This window comes from Schistosoma mansoni (assembly GCF_000237925.1).
Source record: "Schistosoma mansoni, WGS project CABG00000000 data, supercontig 0339, strain Puerto Rico, whole genome shotgun sequence".
Lineage (NCBI taxonomy): Eukaryota > Metazoa > Platyhelminthes > Trematoda > Strigeidida > Schistosomatidae > Schistosoma > Schistosoma mansoni.
In genome coordinates, this window is record NW_017386187.1 from 19,123 (window position 1) to 40,096 (window position 20,974).

At 33.4% G+C, this 20,974-nt stretch overlaps 1 protein-coding gene across 1 annotated transcript; it reads left to right on the forward strand.

Moving 5' to 3' along the window:
• Positions 1–914: 914 nt before the first annotated feature.
• Positions 915–20,498, forward strand: Smp_193340 (hypothetical protein; the record flags this gene model as incomplete). The annotated part of the gene is made up of 9 exons (XM_018792358.1): positions 915–984; positions 2,887–2,965; positions 6,538–7,130; positions 9,247–9,370; positions 12,425–12,531; positions 13,989–14,013; positions 16,255–16,373; positions 18,139–18,567; positions 19,791–20,498. Exons 2-9 carry the CDS (start codon positions 2,923–2,925, stop codon positions 20,496–20,498), a joined length of 2,148 nt encoding a protein of 715 aa, XP_018644614.1. The 5' UTR covers positions 915–984; positions 2,887–2,922.
• Between the last annotated feature and the right edge of the window lie 476 nt (positions 20,499–20,974).

A 20,974-nucleotide genomic window follows, 5' to 3' on the forward strand; every position in this document is an offset into this window, starting at 1 on the left:
AATTAGACTTCGAAAAAACATTTGAGTTCTTTCAAGAGTATGTGTTGAAATTCAAATTCCAACGTCCTAGATTATTTTGATTAATGTTGTAAGTTAAGTCACACGCATGTGCTATAGGAGAATTTTTTGTTACGTACGTCGACCTTAGACACGGAAAAAGGCATGATTTTTTGCTTTAACTATCTATCTTATCTTTATATCTCATTTCCTTAGCCACATAATGGAGATCAGTGGTATGGTGACTGAAGCAACAAGGGTCGCCAGTAGAGTGATTTGTCATGGGATTCACAGATTTGCCATCAGCGATGGAGAAGAATAGCCTACTTGGGGCAGAGGGAGTAAATTTTGTTGCATGTTAGGCCTGCTGCTAAAACTATGGAGTTTGGGAAAACTTTCGTTTTCACTAAAAAGTCGTCGTAAAGAGTCTGAACTAAATTCATTTGCTGATGTATCCTGGATAGATATAGCATTTTTGGAAGAAAAGTATGATGAATACTAACGATTATATTTGAACACGGCTCCTTTAAGTCCAACAATATTCGGATAATGGTCCGTCTTAGGATGTTTAAAACACGTCTGAAGGTGTTAACGTTGCCCCCAGGGTAGTTACGCCGAAAAACATCAGGGAAAGTATATTTTAAGTCTAAAAAAGTCATCCCTAAGCAAGATGAGCTACCAGTTATGTTGATGAGACTTTTTCAACGAAGTTATTTTTGAATTTAGTAGGATTAATGACAAAGATACACTATAAGTCTACTTAATCCAGGCATTAAATGGCTACTTCATCTAACACAAAACCTAGGGCAACCAAAGTCTGGGGTCTAGAAATATTTATTGAAACACAACTTTTAAGACTAGTTTATTGGACATAGCATGGGATTTATGGATCCTTGTTTAATGTTAGCGTTGGTTGTGCTATTGAGTTTGGCGGTGATTAGGAACCATTCGTTTCTCTGTCATAAGACCCCTTCCCATGTAGCGCAGGTATTTCTAAGTATATATTTGTTTTTTTATTCGAAATTAATATAAAAAGACCGCCTCCTGTAGGTTAGACATATCCTATCATTTACTCGGCAGATTGTTGAAATATGTGTGTTTTTTGCGTCGGGATTAATATAGATGTCAAATGTCTAATTACGTTTTGCCAAGCAATTAGCAAGAGTTACATTACTAAAAGTAATACTGAATAGTTAGCAGCCACAGAACAAAAGTATAAATGTAAATTTCCATTTCATCTATAACTGTATTATACGTAGGGATTTTGTGTTTTGTTGGTCAGGTAGTACATGTTTTTTCAGGGTTTAAAATCGCAAGCTCAATTCTGCTGCGTTAAGTTGCATAAGGCGCACAATTTTTTTACAGCAGGTCTCCTAAGACAATTGTTTCAGAGGAGGTAGACAATTACACTCGTCCTGTGCCATTGTAGCTATAGCTGAGTCAGGGAGTTTAGATGCTCTTATTTCTGTTTGAACCACACTGTATGGCTAATGATGATTCCCTGCCATAACTAAAGTGGGCACTTGGGGTTGTGAACTTGTGACATATTGGTCTGAAAGCGTAGTAACTAATAACAGTTATCTTTTTGTTCATTTATTTAGGCATTAACTGCCGGCCTACTCATTAAGTTCTCCGTCATTCAACAGATCAGGTTCATGCTGTGTTGGCTTTCTAATTTATATTAATTTTGAAGTTGACCACCCGAGTTGCATCTGCATTAGATATTGGGTTTTTATAACCAGTCTCTATTATCAATCACTGTTTTGTTTTGCTTATATTTGATTCAGTTCTTGAAATATTTACAACAGAAATTGTTACCACAACTTTACATCTTTACTGTTAAGCTGCTTAACTAAAATCCCTCAATATCGCCGTTTTCTTTAACTTTTCAGTCCTGGACCGATTATGTTAATGATAATATTCCAATTCTGTAGTTCCTAAGATTCTTGTTCTCTTACTTTCGTACCGGTTTATTTGTTCCTTAACGCTAATATGATTAAATCAGTTGTATACTACCAGGAGTAATATTGACTAATTCACTAAGTACTTCTGGCAGGACTAACTTGTGGTCGAACCACCGAAATTAAAGATAGTCTGGGGTTTTGGCATTATAACTAATGTCAGTTCATAATGAAAAACCTTACTCTAATTCCTAACCTTAACTAACTTCAAATTCTAATACTTATTCCCCATACTAATTTATAACCCTCTTTTAACCCTAGCGAGTAGGTGAGCTCTATTATGGTCACTTTTAGGTCGCTCAGAGGTCGTCATTGAATCATAGTCTTGCCATACACCTTGGTGTTATCTTGTATTTTAACGTTCACATGACTATCTACAGCATGTAATACACTTCTGATGTGCAAAACTTGCTCATTGTTATAAAGCGGTAAAAACTTCAGTTATTATAGGGGTTATTTAGATGAGATTTAATATGTGGAGTTGACTATCGACTCACTCACACGTGTATTAACCAAGGTAATACAAATTGCTGTTATTGAACCACCACCTATTTCAATAGGATTACCAAGAGCAGTTACTAGTTATTAATTCCTTGTTTTAAGGTGATAATGACAAGTAGCCTTGGCATTTTTCGAGTCTCAGTCTATCCCAGAGGTGAAGATACGTTCACTGAGTATCCTGCCGCAAATTTACAATGTATTGTTTTGATTTTATTGTTTGCCCTTCTACCGTGCATTCTGGAGGTCCGGTAGTTCTAATCTCTAAACACTTGTATCAGGTTGTAAATAAGTTGATGCGTTTCATCTGTTAATTAAGTGCTTTTGGTTAAAATCTACAATTTATCAGTTTAATGGTAGTATGTCATGTTAAAAATGTCTAATTCACATATTATTGGTTGTTTTTTAATTATTGTCCACCCTTGCCCAGGTTTTCTATCAATGCTCAAATGGCATTTTGTGGACTATGCTGAACGACCCATGGAAAAAGTACATAATCAAGATAAAATGTGAGTTGTTTCTGTCGTTAATCATATATATGTTTTTCGTTTCTCTTCGATCATAAATCACTACACGATCACACCAAAACACTTAAAAGAATTTAGTCTAACTTATTTGACAAAATGTTGTTATTCATCTTATAATTAACTAAACTGCATGGGTCTTCAGGTATTTGACGACATGGGCACCCTAAACTTTTCATATTCAAATCATGAGTATTCTGCAATGTAACAAACATTTTTACCGAGTTCTGTGCTATGATTGATCGAATGTAACTCAGTAACTAAGTATAAATGGACTTAAATCTACACTTTGTATGAGGGTCAATGATACTACCTATCTACTTTAACCATAGTAGATGAATCGGAGTGAGTCTGTAGCTCTTTATTATTATCAGAGATCTATTAGCGATGTGTGAGCTGGTTTTTGTAACACGTGGTCTTTATGAAAGTTGGAACATCGGTTTCGTGTATATTTGTCAACAGTATTTGATTATTTGACATAATCAAAATAGTTTTTTCTTCCGTCACCTATAGAAAGTAACACTAAGCCATGGAAGATTAGTTCCAAATGTCCAAATATGGCAGTATATTTCAGTTTCACAAGTCGTTATAAGCTTATTTGTTAGTCACTGATAAAACCAATTATGCATTTATTATAGACAATATTCATAGAGACCTAAGAAACATATTTTTCATGCGACTTGCTTGTTAAATGTCAAACTATGATGTGCCGTCCACAACCTATTTATTGTATTCACTTGTCACCGTTTGGCTTATTTGTTTATTTCATTCAGTATTTATAGTTTAGCTTAACTAACTTTCCTGTTATTAACAAAGTAGGAATTGTTTATTGCAAGTACTTGAGGTAACTATGGTGGTAATTTAATAATTTTCACGGGGACTCATCACTCACCCAGTCATGAGCAGTATAGAATCTAGCTTAAATATGTATAAGCTTAAGCTGCTATACCCTATCAGTGCAGTGAGATGAAATTACCATGATGAATACTGGAGTTGAAGAAATAGCGAGATTAAAAAGACTAAACATGTAATACAGTTTAGGAGTAAAAAATGAATTAACGGAATAAAATGTGTAAGATTAGTTCGAAACTCAAGATCTACTGATAGAAAAAGAGAGTGAATGGGTCTGTATCATTGGGACTGACCATATATTATGTCATACAGAGCCTCCAACCATTGATCACGATAATTAAGAGGACCTCAATCAAGTGGTCTGCATACACCAACATGGCTCGGTTTAACAACCAATAGATTTATGATTTGATTCTATATTTTGGTTCGTTCGTCCCTAGCTTTCTTCCAACTAATTTTACTCCAGACGATATTCCGCCTCCAGGTAGGTGGTGGTTAGGCATACGTAACACATGTTCCAACCAACTTATTTGATAAAGATTTTACTACCTAATCAACCGATTTATCGTCTCTGTCTAGTACCCCGTGCTTAACGTTAGCAACACTCACTCAGATTCCCTGGTGGGGGTCCACGTGAATATCCTAATCAGTGGTTAGAGACTTTGGGTGACATGGCTTACAATCGTTTACAATAGCTCAGGTGCATTCACTTTTTGTCTTCCTTTAGTTTCTGAATCCCGGAATCTCCTTATGAATCTTGTTTCTTTTTCTCTACACTTAATGTTTCTTATTACTACTGGTACTGTTACTACTTCTACTGTTCTGGGATTTATCTTGTTAATTTTGTCTCTGTCCTAATGTGGCGTGGTAACTTAAATCGACACGAATATAGGCTAGGTTCTACGTTTCACACGACTTGCTGACTGGTTAATCACTTGATGGTGCACAGGACATGGGGATTATGGTTGTGTGATACCTATGGTCAAATATTAGCAACCTACAGATGTCTGTCAGTCAAACGCAACGCAGAACATGATACATGTATACATTAGTTCAATTTGTCACACCCCATTAAAACAGCGGAATGAAGTGGTCATCTAATTTTAAAGATCACGTTTCACGGTTACAAAACAAGGGGATTGAGTATCGCTCTTGTTGATGTGTACCGTTTTCCAGAATACGAACCATACACTACCTGTCATCATATATTCTATAAAACTTCAAATTACTTGTGTAATGCAAAAAATTTTGTTGTTTATACAGAGATTAACATTTGAATTGTATAGTGATTCTATTTCTAACTGTCATTCTGAAACTTTAAAAACGAAATATCACAATCACACCTGTTAAAAAACTAATCAAATAAAAAGTTGATCAAAATGATAGAAATGAAGAGTTATAGTATTAAAAAACAGATCTTGTTTTTATTTGAGGGCGTCAAACGATATTTTCAGCATCAGCAGCGATTTCCGAGTATCTCGTATTGAATGCGTGTGTTATTTATTTCTGATAGAGTGGAATAGCTGAAAACAACGCAGGGCAATCAACATGATTAGCCAAATCAAAAGGATATGTACACTGACTAAACAGCTTATCAGCGTTGCCATAGTCAGCTCAACTTAGACCTTGTTATTCTTCCAACCAATTCATTTATTACCTACTACCTGAAAAACTGCCGAAAATCAGAATCAATTAGGCGATTAGCAATCTTAGGTTAAAAGTAACTGTTAAGTCTCTCACTGGTATCGGGTATTCTTCGATTGCTTAGTATTCCTTGGACACTTTACCCTACTTCACCGGTCCCCAAATCAAAACACAGCTTAGACAGGAAAGTAACTACATTCCAAGCAAAACAATGGTTTAAACTAGGTCTATACAGTAAGAAAATTTCACTGTATATATAATTTTCTACACAGGGAGATTACAGAGTGTTTTCTGCTTATATACTATCGCTGATTCGTTAAAAGTAGACTAGACAGCGTGCTTCAACGTGGTCCTGTCTGTAGTGTGTTTTAAACATAAGTACCCAAAATTTAACTACGCGATCTCAATTTCTTTGCTTACTAAACAAGATTTTCGCAATACCCTGTTTCATGCTGGTTTCTTCCACGTAGATATGAAGGCTCACATTTAAAATATTCTAGGCGTCGAAGTAGATCATCAGTTTAATGATTTATTTGTCTTCATTACCTACTATTTATGCTGAAAGCCGTGGTAAATGAATGTTCAGGTTTGATAAAACTAGTTCAAATAGAATCTAGGGATATTATTATTTAGTGTATAGTTAATGTATCTTTTTGATTTCATATATAAACCATTTATGATCTTCAAGAGACTGTAAACCATACTTGTCAATATACGATGTCTCAGCGAAATTCACTGTAATCTAACATTTTCTATAACCATGATTTTAGAACAGTTATGGTTTTTAATTAACAATAGTGCAGAAGCTTGCAAATATATTTTTTCATTATGTTTAGTTTTTGAAGGACGGAACGACAGTTTATATACGATAAAAACTCGTTCTTAATTCAAAGCCTTACAATTGTTTTCATTAATTCAATATATTTGGTCCATACATACTCCATTCCCTTACTTAAATATGAAGGTTGGGACTAGTCGAACTTATTCTTCTCTCTACATTTATTTTTCTGCAAATGTAATCCTTACGACTATGGTTCGCGCTTCCTTTTTTTCGTTTAAAGGTGAGAAAAATATTACTACGGAACAACCTAACAATCCATCAGTCATATATCTTTGTCGTATTTGTTCCGGTTTTCGAACAGATAGTGAATCTTTAGTTGAAGCTCACCTTGTCGATAGACACCAGATTCAGAGTAAAATGTATTCAGAACTGTGTTCATGTGATGACTCAAATGATGCCAATCAAATTGCTCTGGAATCAGTATTAACCACTGATAATTCAACCTTCACTACTTCCGATACTAAAGGAGATCACATTTCAGACATTTTAAACACTTTGTATTGTCAAACGTCTTATGCATCAAAATCTCCAACAAATGTCGATGAAGCTTCTCCTGTTACCAACGATCTAAATTCACTTGATTCAATCAGTCCCCCACAGTCACCAGTTTCTCCTGTTTTAAGAGAATTGAACAGCACGCGTAAGAAGATTACGATCACTTTAAATAGCTCACCGCCACTACCTACAACAGCACCGAATGTTTCAGAACTTCAAAATCCACAAAAAGCTGTGGGTACATCCGGTGGAGACGATGAATCTACTTCGTCTTTGGTATATCGAGCCTTCTTATCCTCATCTAATTCACCGAAAAATGTAAGTTTTTTTAAAATAATCCACTGGATAATGGTAATTGGATAGGTTATTTGTCAGTTTATACTTTTGTTCGCCCAATATTTACTTGCTTCGAAGTACATAATTCCAATTTAGTGAGTATAATTAATACTCAACATATTTAGGTAGTCAGTGGATAGTTTTTAGTAAATTAGTAGAAATTTTAGTTCAGAAAATCAAGTTAATTATTGTGCTAACTTAGGCTATTTGGATGTTTCGTAAATATGAGTAGACGCTTGAATTAAAGATACTGACATTTAAATGCTTCGATTGTATGTTCATTACTGAACTATTCGTATTATTGTGAATAATAATGTTTAGTTAGCGTATGGTTCAAACTTATATAAATTTGTTTAAGGCTCGGTAAATTTACTACTTAATTATATACTCAAACAGAGCAGTTGCTGAGATATTTTACTGTTTTCCATAAGCAACCAATTTTCATTGCTTAAATCTTATGCTGGTGTTTACTACGTTGTGCTTTGCAATGTTGTTAAATCCAGACAATACATAACTTTCATACATGTTCACACTCAGTAACTGTATCAAACAAGTAAAAGTTAGACTGCTTTTTGAATGCTTTTGTACATCATTTACTTACTTACTTTACCTTATTTTACTTACGCCTGTTACCTTTCGTGAAAGAGCTTAGGCTGCCCATCAGTATTCTCGCTAGAACTCTGTCCTGGGAAATCTATCCCGGTTACTATCCATCTTTTTGATGTTTACTTCCGATGCTCGACGCAGCGTGTCCTTTGGTCTTCTCCTTTGCCCTTCAGCATCCCAAGTTGGGGCTTGCCTCGTGGTGCTGTTTGACGACTTACACAATTTATGCCCTATCCAATTCCAACATCTTTCCCTAATTAGATCTTCAGTTGGAAGCTCATTTGTTCTCTCTCACAGTAGGCTGTTGCTGATGGTATCCGGTCAACGTGTATTGAGTATCTTGTGTAGACAATTGTTTATAAATACTTATACACTTTTGATGATGGTTGTGGTAGTTCTGCAAGTTTCAGCTCCATACAGTAGGACTGTTTTGATGTTCGTATTGAGGATTGTGGCTTTGATATTGGTTGACAGTTGTTTTGGGTTCCATATGTTCCTCAATTGTAGGAATGCTGCCCTTACTTTGCCGATACTCACCTCTACTTCTGTATCAGACCCTCTTTGTTCATCAATGATGCGTGCCAGGTATGTGAATGTTTCCACGTCTTCCAGAGTTTCTCCATCAAGTGCGACTGGGTTGATGTTCTCTGTGTTGTATTTGAGGATCTTGCTTTTTCTTTTGTGAACGTCGAGGTCTACTGCTGCAGAGACTCCTGCTACACTGTCTGTCTTGACCTACATTTGTTGGCGTATATGGGATAGAAGAGTTAGGTGACCTGCGGAGTCAGAATCGTCTAGTTGCATCCGAGATGTCCATTGTTTTTGATAGTTCGTTCATAAGGGTTCAAGTTTTAACAGTGTCTTCTTGTGGCGGGTGTGTTTTTTACGAAATTGAAGGGACAAAAAGCGAATGTCCAGCGCTTTAACCGGGTTGGTGGATGTGGAGTATCCACCTAGGGGAGTTGGAAAACCCTGATTCCAAGACAGTTGTGTACATTGGCTCCAAGGCAACAAATGGCTTATGAACCTATTGTTGGTCACCAGCTACCATGGGAGTGCATCTCCTTACGATGCTCCACTGCCTTGTGGACTAGACCTTTAGGTCAAAGACTCGAGGTGTGGCCTCTTGAGAAATCCACTTGTTTCGATTTGAGCACCCGGGCAGTATCCCAGTCCTCACATAAATCGAATAATTTATGTGGCGCATATCTATTTGGCGCCTTCTTGTACCAATGTGTGTGTTTAAATAAATAAAATAAGTTTTAACAGTATATTGGGAAAGTTGACAAAGACTTGTGGTTATTGCACTTTTTTTTAAACGGATTAATGTTATCATATTTTTCAAGCGATAGACCGTTATGTGCAGTAGTTACTGAATTTGTATGTCTATAAATTTAATAAGTCCATTAAAAAGTAAATGATTGTGATGTATTATTTTTTGTTTATTATCTTCATATAACTGTATAACTTACTTGTTTTCTTCTCAATTTAGCCAATAAACTCTTCGTTGAAGCATAAATGTCCTGATTGTAACCGTTGTTTTAGTAGTTATAAAGCATTTGAACGTCACACTCTTCGACCGCATGCACCAGCTCACCAGTCCGATGAAAAACTAGGTATTTACAGTGTTTAATAAAATATTTTCCGATTTCCTACATTCTTACTAATAGTTATTTCAAAGTTATGTTTGTTATGTGAAGAATGCGCATAATTTAACTATATAGTAGTAATTTATTTCATGTCTAGTTCATGTTGCTGATTAGATCCTATCGATCAATCTGTATTATGACCATTAACCCAAATTACTAGATACCTTAGAGCACTTCGTATTTATTGTAGGTTGATTAAAGTCACTCGGAAAAAGGCTCTGCATTCTAATTCCTGTTAGTACTAAGGGTTAGATAATATGACATTAGTTATTAGCTAATTGACGTAAAGACAATACATGAATGACTCGAAATTTCTTGACGCGGTTACTAATTGAAAATGATGGTTTTGAAAGTCACATAATTAAACATTTTTATAAACTTAATAAATGTACAGCTTACAAAACATTTTGTCCAGGATTATTAGGCTGTTAATTAGCTGGTAAATGAAAATTCCTTCTCTCCAGCCATTGATAGTTAAGTCAGCCCACCGTAAGTGAATCAAAACGTCAACTTCTGCATGGATGTAATTGATTTAAAGCAGCAGTTATTTTTCAATATTGCACAGTGAATACATAAAAATTAACACCAAGTTTTAAGTAACAATATCCAGCACTCATAAACTTCTACTAGCTCGTTATTTCTTAAAATTATTTCTTTAACCACATTAAACAGTTTATTAGATTTATCATTAGAATATGCGTACATTTTGTTGCTATTTACTGTATGTTCAGATCACTGTCAGTAAAATCTGATTTTATTTCACACTTTAGTCGCTAAATCTGATTTTTATACTTTCATTTTTCTCTAACTGTTTAGATTAACAGTATAGGGTTAAGGAGATCGTTGAGTTTTAATTGACATAACGAACAGGTCAGTGTTAGACCGCCATTGAGAACGTGAAAGCAGTGGACGGTGATTTCGCCCTAGTATGGAACTCAGCAGTGAGCATCCATGATCCTACACGTGGGATTCGAAGCCGTGACCAGTAGAGTTCAACTGTATCGGGTGTAAGGCATTTACCCACCGAAGACAATGGAAAATTGTCGCGCAGTATCGTGGATTGGTCGAAGTTAGACATTACCATCGTTGGATGGCGGCTCAACCGTCTAGAGGTTAAACGTTCGCGCGTGAGACTTACGTTCCTTCGTTCAAATCCCGCGTGCGGGATGGTGGATGCGCACTGTTTAAATTAAGTATTAAAAAGTGAATAGATGTTTGAAATCTGAAGCTTATCATTGTATGGTTTTACGGAATGATCAAAACTTATAGCAGTAATAGTAAAGGAGATCATGAATTTCAAATCATCTGTATTCGTTTTGTTAAACGTTTGTAGATGCTAATAAAGGTTTAAATCAACTCTGTAGTTGATATTCTGGTATTGGTCAAATGATCTATATCCTCCTCTTTTTGTTTTTAATGAAACTCAACAGGAGAAATTCAGTTGATTTCTTGCTTAGGATTCGTTAAATAATCATATGTAATTGCAAACTTCAGTAGAAGATGTGTCTCAAAATCGGCTATGGTGATGGGAATGTTTTTTTATTATCTCACTCTAAATCTTAGGTTTTAATATTATTTCTTGTCTTTTTCTTTTCAAACTATATTTACTATTTAGAGTGTTTTAGACCAGTAATGTTACTATTTCGACTCATTTGCATTTCGTCGTGTTATTAATTTCTTCTCTGTATAGTGGTCTGAAATTTTCCGATTTGACTTGATATACTTCCTGATATCTAGATATTGTAATAGATACATGCTTCTCCTAAGCTACAAAAGTACGTTTACGTACATTTGTGTTGTGTTTGTTCTATACAGCAATTATAATAAAATGCTGCACATAATGAGACAATTCATTCGTACTGTAGAGTAGAAAATCAAGTCTCCGCGATGAGTGAAAGTAAATAGAAAATGTGATGATAGGGAATAAGCAATAATAAATATATATATTTACATATATAATCCATGCAGCACAAATTTATATCACTTTAAGTTCTCACCGTCCACATCAGTGAGACAACAACAGTGTGACAAACTAAGGAGTGTAAATACCAACTCTGATTGTAGTAGAAAATCCTGCTTGTCTCTGGGCACCCGGGCGGTATCATAGCCCTCACACAATCAAATGAAATGACAATTTTTTGTGTGGCGCATATATATCTTGTACCCCTTTGTACCAATATTTATGTGTTCAAATAAATAAATAAGAAAGAAAACCGAATATAATGGAGTATGTCTAAATGAAACTAATGAAGTCGGTTAATGAAAGTATAGAATAGTAGTTTAACACAATTTAGAGATATGTAAATAATGAATGTATATGTGTCACTGCGATCGATTTTGTCATACGTAATAAAAGCAATTATTTCGGAAATTTCTACAATCCCTTATTATTCTGGTGTAGAATGAAAGGTTATCAAATATATTTATCCAACTTGTGAGTAATATCAACCAAACTTATCAAAACAATGGAAAAAAGTCAAGTTCACAAAGTTTAGTAAAACAACTGCATATTTTTAAAATACAAGGAGAAATATCAGATACTGCCGTTGGACTTAGCTACTCAGCTTCTGAAATATAATAATCTGACAGTCAATCCGTTTGCTAAAATATAAATGATGATTAATTATCCTTGCTCTATAAATTTTATCTATTTATTTATATTTTATGCTGAAAACTATTTTTAATCATCAAACCAGTCAGTGATTCAAATTATATTCAGTGTCAAATACGAAAAAAAACGGTTAAGAAGTGACCTGAAGATATGGTCATTTTAAAGGTCTATGAGCATGACAATCGTGTATGATCTCAAGTTATCACAACAGACGGTTAATCATCGCTGCCTGCTCCCTAGAACGAAAACATTTTAAAAAAAAGATGTGGACACGTCTGTAATAACTATCGAATTACAAAATTATGCCCGGACTACGTAACCTAAGCTATGCATTTGAGGATGTTTATCTTACGAATACCAGAATAAGAATACCTCTACTAATTATTTTTTTGGTTAATTTTTTTCTTTAGTTGATTTAGATGACCATCCATCTGAGAAATGTTCATCCACCACTGTAGCCTATGAATTTATGTGCTCTCAGTGCGATCGTAGTTTTGCTACCAGTCAGGCATACAAAGTAATTTAACAATTTTCGAATGGCTTTTTCATTGCATTAGAACTGTACTTTTAGTTGCATTTATCACTCCCATATTTGGTTTTGTTTTGTATTAAGTGGAAAATTAAGGCTTGATTAGAAAACTTTAAAAGATAATTTCTAGAAATATTTATCAGATTGATATTTGGCATCTGAACACAAACATTATGGTTATTTGTATAGTAAGAGAAGTAACATCAATTACTGTGATGTTACTCTATTAAATATTATTTTATCGTTGAGTGTAGCTGTATAAATTAAAATCATTTACCCCGAAATGTCTATTATGATAATTAATGATGTATCCTCTATTACCATGGTAGTTTTTCTTCTAATACAACAAATGCAGTGGTTAAGTTCTGTTTATTATTACTTGCGATAATGACATTTTTGACAGTTATTTCATAGTCTTTTTGCACAGTAGCGCTAGTTTATAATATTAATTTCTAGAGAATTAATAATGATATTTATTATATCTTAATTGAGTGGATTATTAATTCATTGTTCCCACTATCTTATAATAGCTTATTATGCAAAAAATAGGACTACAGGCGCAATTCGGTCAAGATATATACAGTTTGTCCTGTATATTTAGTGAAATAGTGCTATTACGTAATAGTGTACTAACAAGATTACAAAGATAATGAAGTTGCGAAACGAGTCAAACTAAATGCGTGAAATTGTTTCAACGGAATGAGTACGTTTATTTTCAGATTGTTCAGTTTAGGGAGTTGGGAAATGCTGATTCCAAACCAGTAGTGTACAGAAGCTTCATGACCCTGAAGAAACTTCTGGCTTATGAATCTATTTCTAACTAGCGGCTACCGTAAGACGTGATTTAATGTTTCCCCTTTGTCATATAAATCCGACCTCTAGGTCAAAGACTCGAGGAATGACCTCTTAAAAAAGCCACTTTATCAGGTTCGAGTAGTCAGGCAGTATTTCAGTCCATATACAAATTTGTTAATTAGTAATTATGAAGAAACTTCTATGTTTTCCCCCACGTAACCATCTTTTCAAAAGATACAATGACTTTATTACAAATGTTTTTATTTGTATTTCGTGCTTGCATCACTCATCACTGATTTTATTGCGCGGACACCTGATACTTTTGTTTGGATAATGCATCAAGTGATGGATAACACCGTTGATAGTGCTACCATGATCCTCTAAGGCAGGAGGATTGTGATAACTAAAGTTTAAAAATAATGTTATTTATATTTACTGAATAATAAATGTATGTTTATGTTTAGTGCATATGATTCTATTATTTCTAATTTAAAGTTCTCTTTTGTTTTTATGGGCTAACGTATATAGAATAATGTTAAGTAACTATTATGATTGACTAGATTGAATAAAACTTAGCTTGTTTTATATTCACACTATTTTCAAGAAGAATTTCTAAATTATCAACTAAATTCTATCTATTTTCATTGTAGATCCATGCACGAGCGCATAAATCTAGTAAGTCACTACTTAACTGTTTATTTCTTCAAATCTACTCTCTTGTTAACACATATTATTATTATTATTAGAAGTGTTATAAAAATGACTGATCATGATGTTAAGGTTTTGTTTCAACCTCGTTCTCAGAAATGCATATTTTGCCTTCATAGATAGAACGATAGGCAATGCATATGAACTTCATTAATGTATGTAGTGTTTATGATTTAGGCTTATGGCGATTTATGCGTACGGACACTTGAGATTCTTCTAATACTAATGGGATTTAATACGAACTCCGTAGATCAGGTAGCTGACGCACAGTTCTTCAACAATTATCCTCAATGCAACGCAGCACGCAACACAAATAGCATGATGTCTAACGAAGTCAAACTTGAAATATAACAACTCTATATAGCAATAGAAAATGACCGTTGGACCCCATAAAACTAGTAAACTAGAATTGACAATAACCAATCAAGTAACAGCCAAGGCCAGCGCGATAGTATGGAGTGGAAAAAAGTTATCGCGGTTACTTATTTAGGAAAGAACTAACATTTATTAACGAAAACTAGGTATCTCAAGGTCTCCTTAGGAGTGTACAATGTTGAACACTGATATACGAAAAAATTTATTCTCTTCCAATAAAGTCGTAATTTTGAAGGTCCCAAACTGCTTCCATTTAGTTTGAAAACTTATGTTTGGAAATCCACTTTTCTATGCTCTTTCAAAGAATACCTTTAAAGTCTGGTCTGTAAGAATTCAGTGTAAAATGAATTGTCCATACATATCCAAAGTTAAATCTAGGTGAATAGCATGAGGAACTCGATTCATTGGTCATCTTCAATAATCACATGTATTTAAGCACATGACCTAATTGTCAGTGAGTTACAAAAGTGCTGACAAATAATCCTTTTAAATACTTGATTTTTGCGACCAAAAATTAGGAGTGAAATAGTATACTTCACTTCCCTGTACATTCCAATCCAACTACTAGAAACTCAACCAGACAACTAGGAAAAATACAACTGCGTAAGAAGCTGTCTTGCTAAAAAATGAATAAAAGTAATCATACCTTACTCATTTGTAGGTGGCCAAACTGGTCTAAACAGAGATATGGGGAGTGACTTGTGGTTAATGATCCACTTACTATAGCTCTCCTACATCACCTTGATGCAATATATAGCTTGTCTTATCTTAAGGGAGATAAAGTATCTTAATTTCTAAAGAGATAGCTGTCGACATCATAACTAAAGATCTTGTCTTAAACTCAACAATGTACAATATATTCTTTAACTAGTAATTAAATTGTCAGTTTAATAAATAGAAGTTTGTTACCCGAGTAATGTACAATCATATCTACACATTTCATCATTCTTTTTTTAACCTCATGTGTGTAGTTCTTTATTATTATTATTATTATTATTATTATTATTAGCTTTATTCAATATTATATTATTTGGTACAAAATCGAATTCTCAGCATAAAGTATTTCAACATGTTTACGTTTCTTATTTCTTCGTTGCTCCTGATGATAAACATTCAGTGATCACCAGTTGGATGTCAGCAGTTCAGTCAATCGACATATGAATAATGTATATTCTTTTTGCTGCATGTTCCCAGCAAACACGACATCTCTGATTAGGCCTTTTGTAACCTTTACAGCGAAAGGTTGTACAGTTTTCAGAAACGCACCGGAATAGGTTGTGTGCTTAATAGCCATAATTATGTATTAAAACAAACAATATTAGATAACTTGTTGAAATATATAGATGACGGGAAACAGGTAGCCCAGGTGTTTAAGCAGGCCGCCAATGATCACGCCTGCAAAAAAAATGCATTTATAAAATCTTCCCTACAATGAATTTAATAAGAAATGTATGCATTAATTAGCACTTCCACTGTTGAATAATTAGATAAATTCTAGTCAAATAATACTATCTTTTGTACAATCAAACTTGATGGTTTGAAGAGCAAGCACGTTTTTCGCTTAAATCCAACAAAATGAATTGCATTTTAACATTTTAAAATCTGAACTATACTTTCTAAATCACTATGTTCAATTGCTTATTTCTTTGCACAGATTTATTTCATTCATTTTGTGTTGAAAGAAATTCGCCTTATCGACTTACATGAATAACTTTGGAATTATAATTATATTATTTACTGAAATTGTATTATTTACTCTATTGTTTGGATTTTACCTAGAAATTAGTTAAGGAAAATTCTTCCGATCTTTTTTTTTGTTGTTGTTAAAATTAGACAAAAAGTCCACCGGATCTAATGATCCAGTTAACAGTTATAAGAATGATTTACTTGATAGTAATAATAATAATCATCGTAAAGAAACCATTATTGAATCGCGGTATCGTACAATTCTAGTGAGTATCATTATGATTGCTATATTTTACGTTCATTCATTGCATTTTTTAAATAATGTAATAATAATTTTTTACAGATATGTGATACCAATTTTTTTAATCATAGTTATCGTTTATCCGTTAACCTATAACGAAGGTTCATTATACTTTCAAACAGTTTAGAAGTAGTGACCCAGTTGTACTGCTTAGTTGGTTTGGATTTCATCATTATAATTCACATTATCCTATTATGTGGATTACTATGTCAAATGTAAGTATAATGCTGTAGTATCATTAGACTATAGTTCTTCAAATCACATAAAAGAACTTATATAGGTAACCTAGAACAACGGTAACACACATTATTGATGTTTTAGTTTCTACCTTGATGATAGTATTCATCATTTACATGTAAACATTTAAATTAACCACTTATGTGTACCTTATATCAAGTAATTTATCAATACGTTAGCTCATCTACTTGCCGTGAATTTGAAAATAACTTATCCCATGTGTTCAAACCGAAATCAAACATAATTTTTCTGTTGACAAATAGTTCCTAAAGTATCTTGGATTAATATCGTGATATCTTGTTGTTACAACCATTTATAACAAGAATCATCGCTGTAGTAGTTTTCTTTGTTGCTATGTAATGAACGAGAACACAGATGGGGACAACCAATATATATTTTATTGCGAAATTACATAGTCTCTGGGAAAATATGAGAGCAATATATTGAATACTTCATTTGCGAAATTCCATCATTTGTCCTTTAAATTCTGTACCATTCTTTCTAGTCACTATTCCTTTCTTTTTTCCCTTCTATTCTCTTCGACTTGATCTTCTTAGCCTTCTACTGCTAGTGTTTCCACTTCTGATTGGTGTTACATCCTTCTTATGTCGATAGATATAAGTAGCACACACCACAGCTATAGTAACAAACATATTTTCTTTATATTTCTATCGCTCACGCACTCACAAACTTGCTTTATTTGAGCTATGATGAGAAATAATTAGTTTACTTTTTATTTTATCCGAATATTTTTCGGCGATATTCTGAAGAGATGAGCATTAAAATGTAAATATGAAACATGAAAGGTTATTTTTGATGAATTAGTTGAAATAATTCTAATAAGTATTTATCAAGCAGTTGTTATTGTAAACTAAACTCTTTTGACTCATCATTTATTGTTACATTTTATTACTGGTAAAACATAATGATTATTTGATCATAATTTAGTTACTTAGTTTTACTTAAAAAGATTTTCTTAGATATATATTTACCTAATGATATAAGTTAGGACTGGGTTGCTCTCTGACCACAATGTTGTAGGTGTATACACTCTTTGTCTGCTCTTAAACCGTGAGATTAAAATTGCTTTATACCTTTATTTCTGCGCACTTATTCTTTCTTCCTGTATTATATCCTTATACACAGTCTTTCTTTTATATATTTGATGTTCATCTTGTTGTGCTAATGAGGTGTGGCAACTTGGACCGATGCATATATGTGCCTGGTCGTACGTTGTAACTGACTGACTGATTGACTGAATAATTATTTGCAGTTTTACGTAGAGCAGACTGATCAAATTTCAGTCGAATTATCAACAGTGGGGTAATCTAAACCATTACAAATTAGATCGAAACTTCTTACAATGTTGTAAAGTCATCAGCCTGGCCCTATTCAATTTCAAATATTCACTAGAATAATGTCTAACCGTTTATCTTACCTTGTATTTATTATCACTTTTTGCTTTTTTCCAAAAAAATTGAACGGAAATGTAGCCTAAACCGTGTAATAAGCAGTCATCTATGCAGTTTTCATTGTTGGATCTAAAACCAAAACGTCGAAATGCTCGTCGTCAAACTAACAGTCTATTCTCATCACAACAAAATTCATCATTAGCAAGAAAAGTCAATAAGAATGATGATGGTAATAATCCTTCTATTGGACTATGCAAATATTCATCAAATTATACATCGAATGGGAATCTGCATATTCATCCAAATCCAGCCAATATTGTTCTCCACTCTGCAAATAATAATCCTGATAACCAAAATAATGGTATGAATATAAATAATCAAATAATTTATGATTCTATGGTTAACACAAGTGATACAGTTAATAAACCTCCGCATTTACTCACTGTTGCAGCAGCTTATGCCTCCCAGATTTCTTTCAGTACCTATAACAGTAGTGATACGTCACAAAATGTAAGTAGTAAATTACAAATGCAATCATTTTAATTATTTGCTGTGTTTTGTTTTATCAGATCGGATTACACTTCATTTTGTCAAGACACCTGCACCTGTTATTTGCATGGATTTTTCCTATTTCGTTTTAAACCATAGAGTTCACTGTTTAACACCTATAGAATGTTACATGAGGTGATTCTAAAAATCGGTGTTATCAGTCTACCTCTACTGATGCGGTGAATCTGTTCTTAATAGTCCCTTATTTGATAACATGCAATTCTTTGATATATATATATATATATTCAGAGTAGAAAACGGCATCATTACTACTATACTACGTGTTTTCTCCGACGAAAAAGTGACTCATATATTACTACTTTTAATGATATTATAACCTCCAGAAGCTTCAAATTATCAGATCTTGAGAGAACTAAAACTTTATGACATCGTTTTTTGAATGGATTTGCCATTTAACTCTTTCGTCTTCTTCCCCTTTCTGTCTTACCCTCTAATATATTAGGTTTCGTGTAGTTTGTGTTCTTAGTTCTTCCGAAGTCTGTTAAAGATTACATGCTTGATGCAGTGAGCCAATCAAAAGTAGTCAGACAAGAGGGTCACTTGATGACAACCAAGACTAACCTGAAGGAGAAATGTATATCATTGGCTAAGAAATGAATTCATTTTCTAATTGGTAGAAATATATATATATATATATAACTATTTATGCATATTGTTCAGTAGCCCAATAGACTTTCTCTTCCACTCTTGTATTCTCTCTGAAGTAGTCAGTTGGGGGTGGGTTAGTGCGTAGCATTTTGTGTACCAGTGCTAGGTCTCAAGCACCGTCCATCATAACAATACTAATACTCTTAGTATATGATTGTACTGACTGCCATTCTGAATTGTGTTTCTCTTACAAGCACATTAGTTTTCGTTGATTTGAAGTTTTTGGGGACAGTTGATGGTAAGCCTTGTGTCTAGAAGTTAGCATTCGTCAATAAGGGATATCTGCAATCGTGAAGGAATTGATGCTCCTCGTATAGTGCAAACCGACGTCACTCACCGTCACCAGTAAAGATGTTACAACTGAGCTTTTTAGATCACTACTGATACTGAATTTCTACTAATAAATTATATATATATATATATATATATATATATATATATATATATATATATATATATAGTTTCCCGTTGAGATTTTATAAATTAATAAAGTTTCGTTTTTCTGGAATTAATAGTTATCAAATGATTCTTCTATTCCCGGTGTTCAAGTCTACCCTATTCCATGGTCATCTGATGCACATAATTCTAGTCTAGTATCCACTAATTCCCTCATATCTAATGTTGTAGTTAATTCATCAATAGAAAATCCAGTTTCTTGTTCAGACAATCAACTAGATACGACTAAAACTGTAACTACAAATTGTGAATTGTCATTTAGTCATGAATCTATAACACCGTATTCTTTTATTCAACTATATCCGGTTATGAGTTCCGATGGTATATTATATTATATGACTGGTACACCAGTTGAATTAACTCAAACAAATAATAATAATTCTAATGAAATAAATCTCAATCATACTATCATGTCTACTAATTGTGAATCAAATTACAATTATACAACAGATGAAATTTGTTCATCTAATGATAACAGAAATGAGAATGAAAACAATGATCATATTCAAATGAATTCTTCAATATCCCAGAATTTTTCCGAGACTGATATTGATTCTGCATTGCTAGCAAACGATACAACTTCATGTACTTACATTGTGAATAATAATAATAATGATAGTACCAGTAAAAGTAATGAAGGAACCGTATACTTTTCCTCACATTATGATGGTATAACAGCAAACTGTCAACCAGTTCCAGGTAAATCATTTTCAATACATATTATATATATGTATCTTTATTTATCTTTGGAAAGAAACTTTCTTTAAATCAGTAAACGTCAACACTTCCAAGTTATTTTTCATCTTCGATGATTTCAACAAAATGTAGACTTTTAACATCTAATATAATCACATGTTTTCACCATGCTTTTTCGTTGTATTTACCTGAATGTTCAACTTTATTTGTTTATGTATTTATGAACAGTCTGTTTTTACTCTTGTAGCATAAAAAGGATGATATCTGTTGCCGTTTTTGTAGATTTGTTTGTTCCAAATATTTTAGCTGGTGACCTTTATTATCGATCCTGTAAAAAATAAGATCTCTGTTTAGTCAGTTGAGTTCCATTATATGGGATATTTGTTCGATATCGACAGATATAGGTAGTATGTATCATTAATCGAAGGTGAATTGTCTGGCGGCAGAAGGTTAAGAAGATCGAAGAAAAGAGAACGAGAATAGTGAATGAGTTCTGTGGAAATGAAGGAACAATCAAGTTTGAAACAATTGATTGACATTTTGCAAA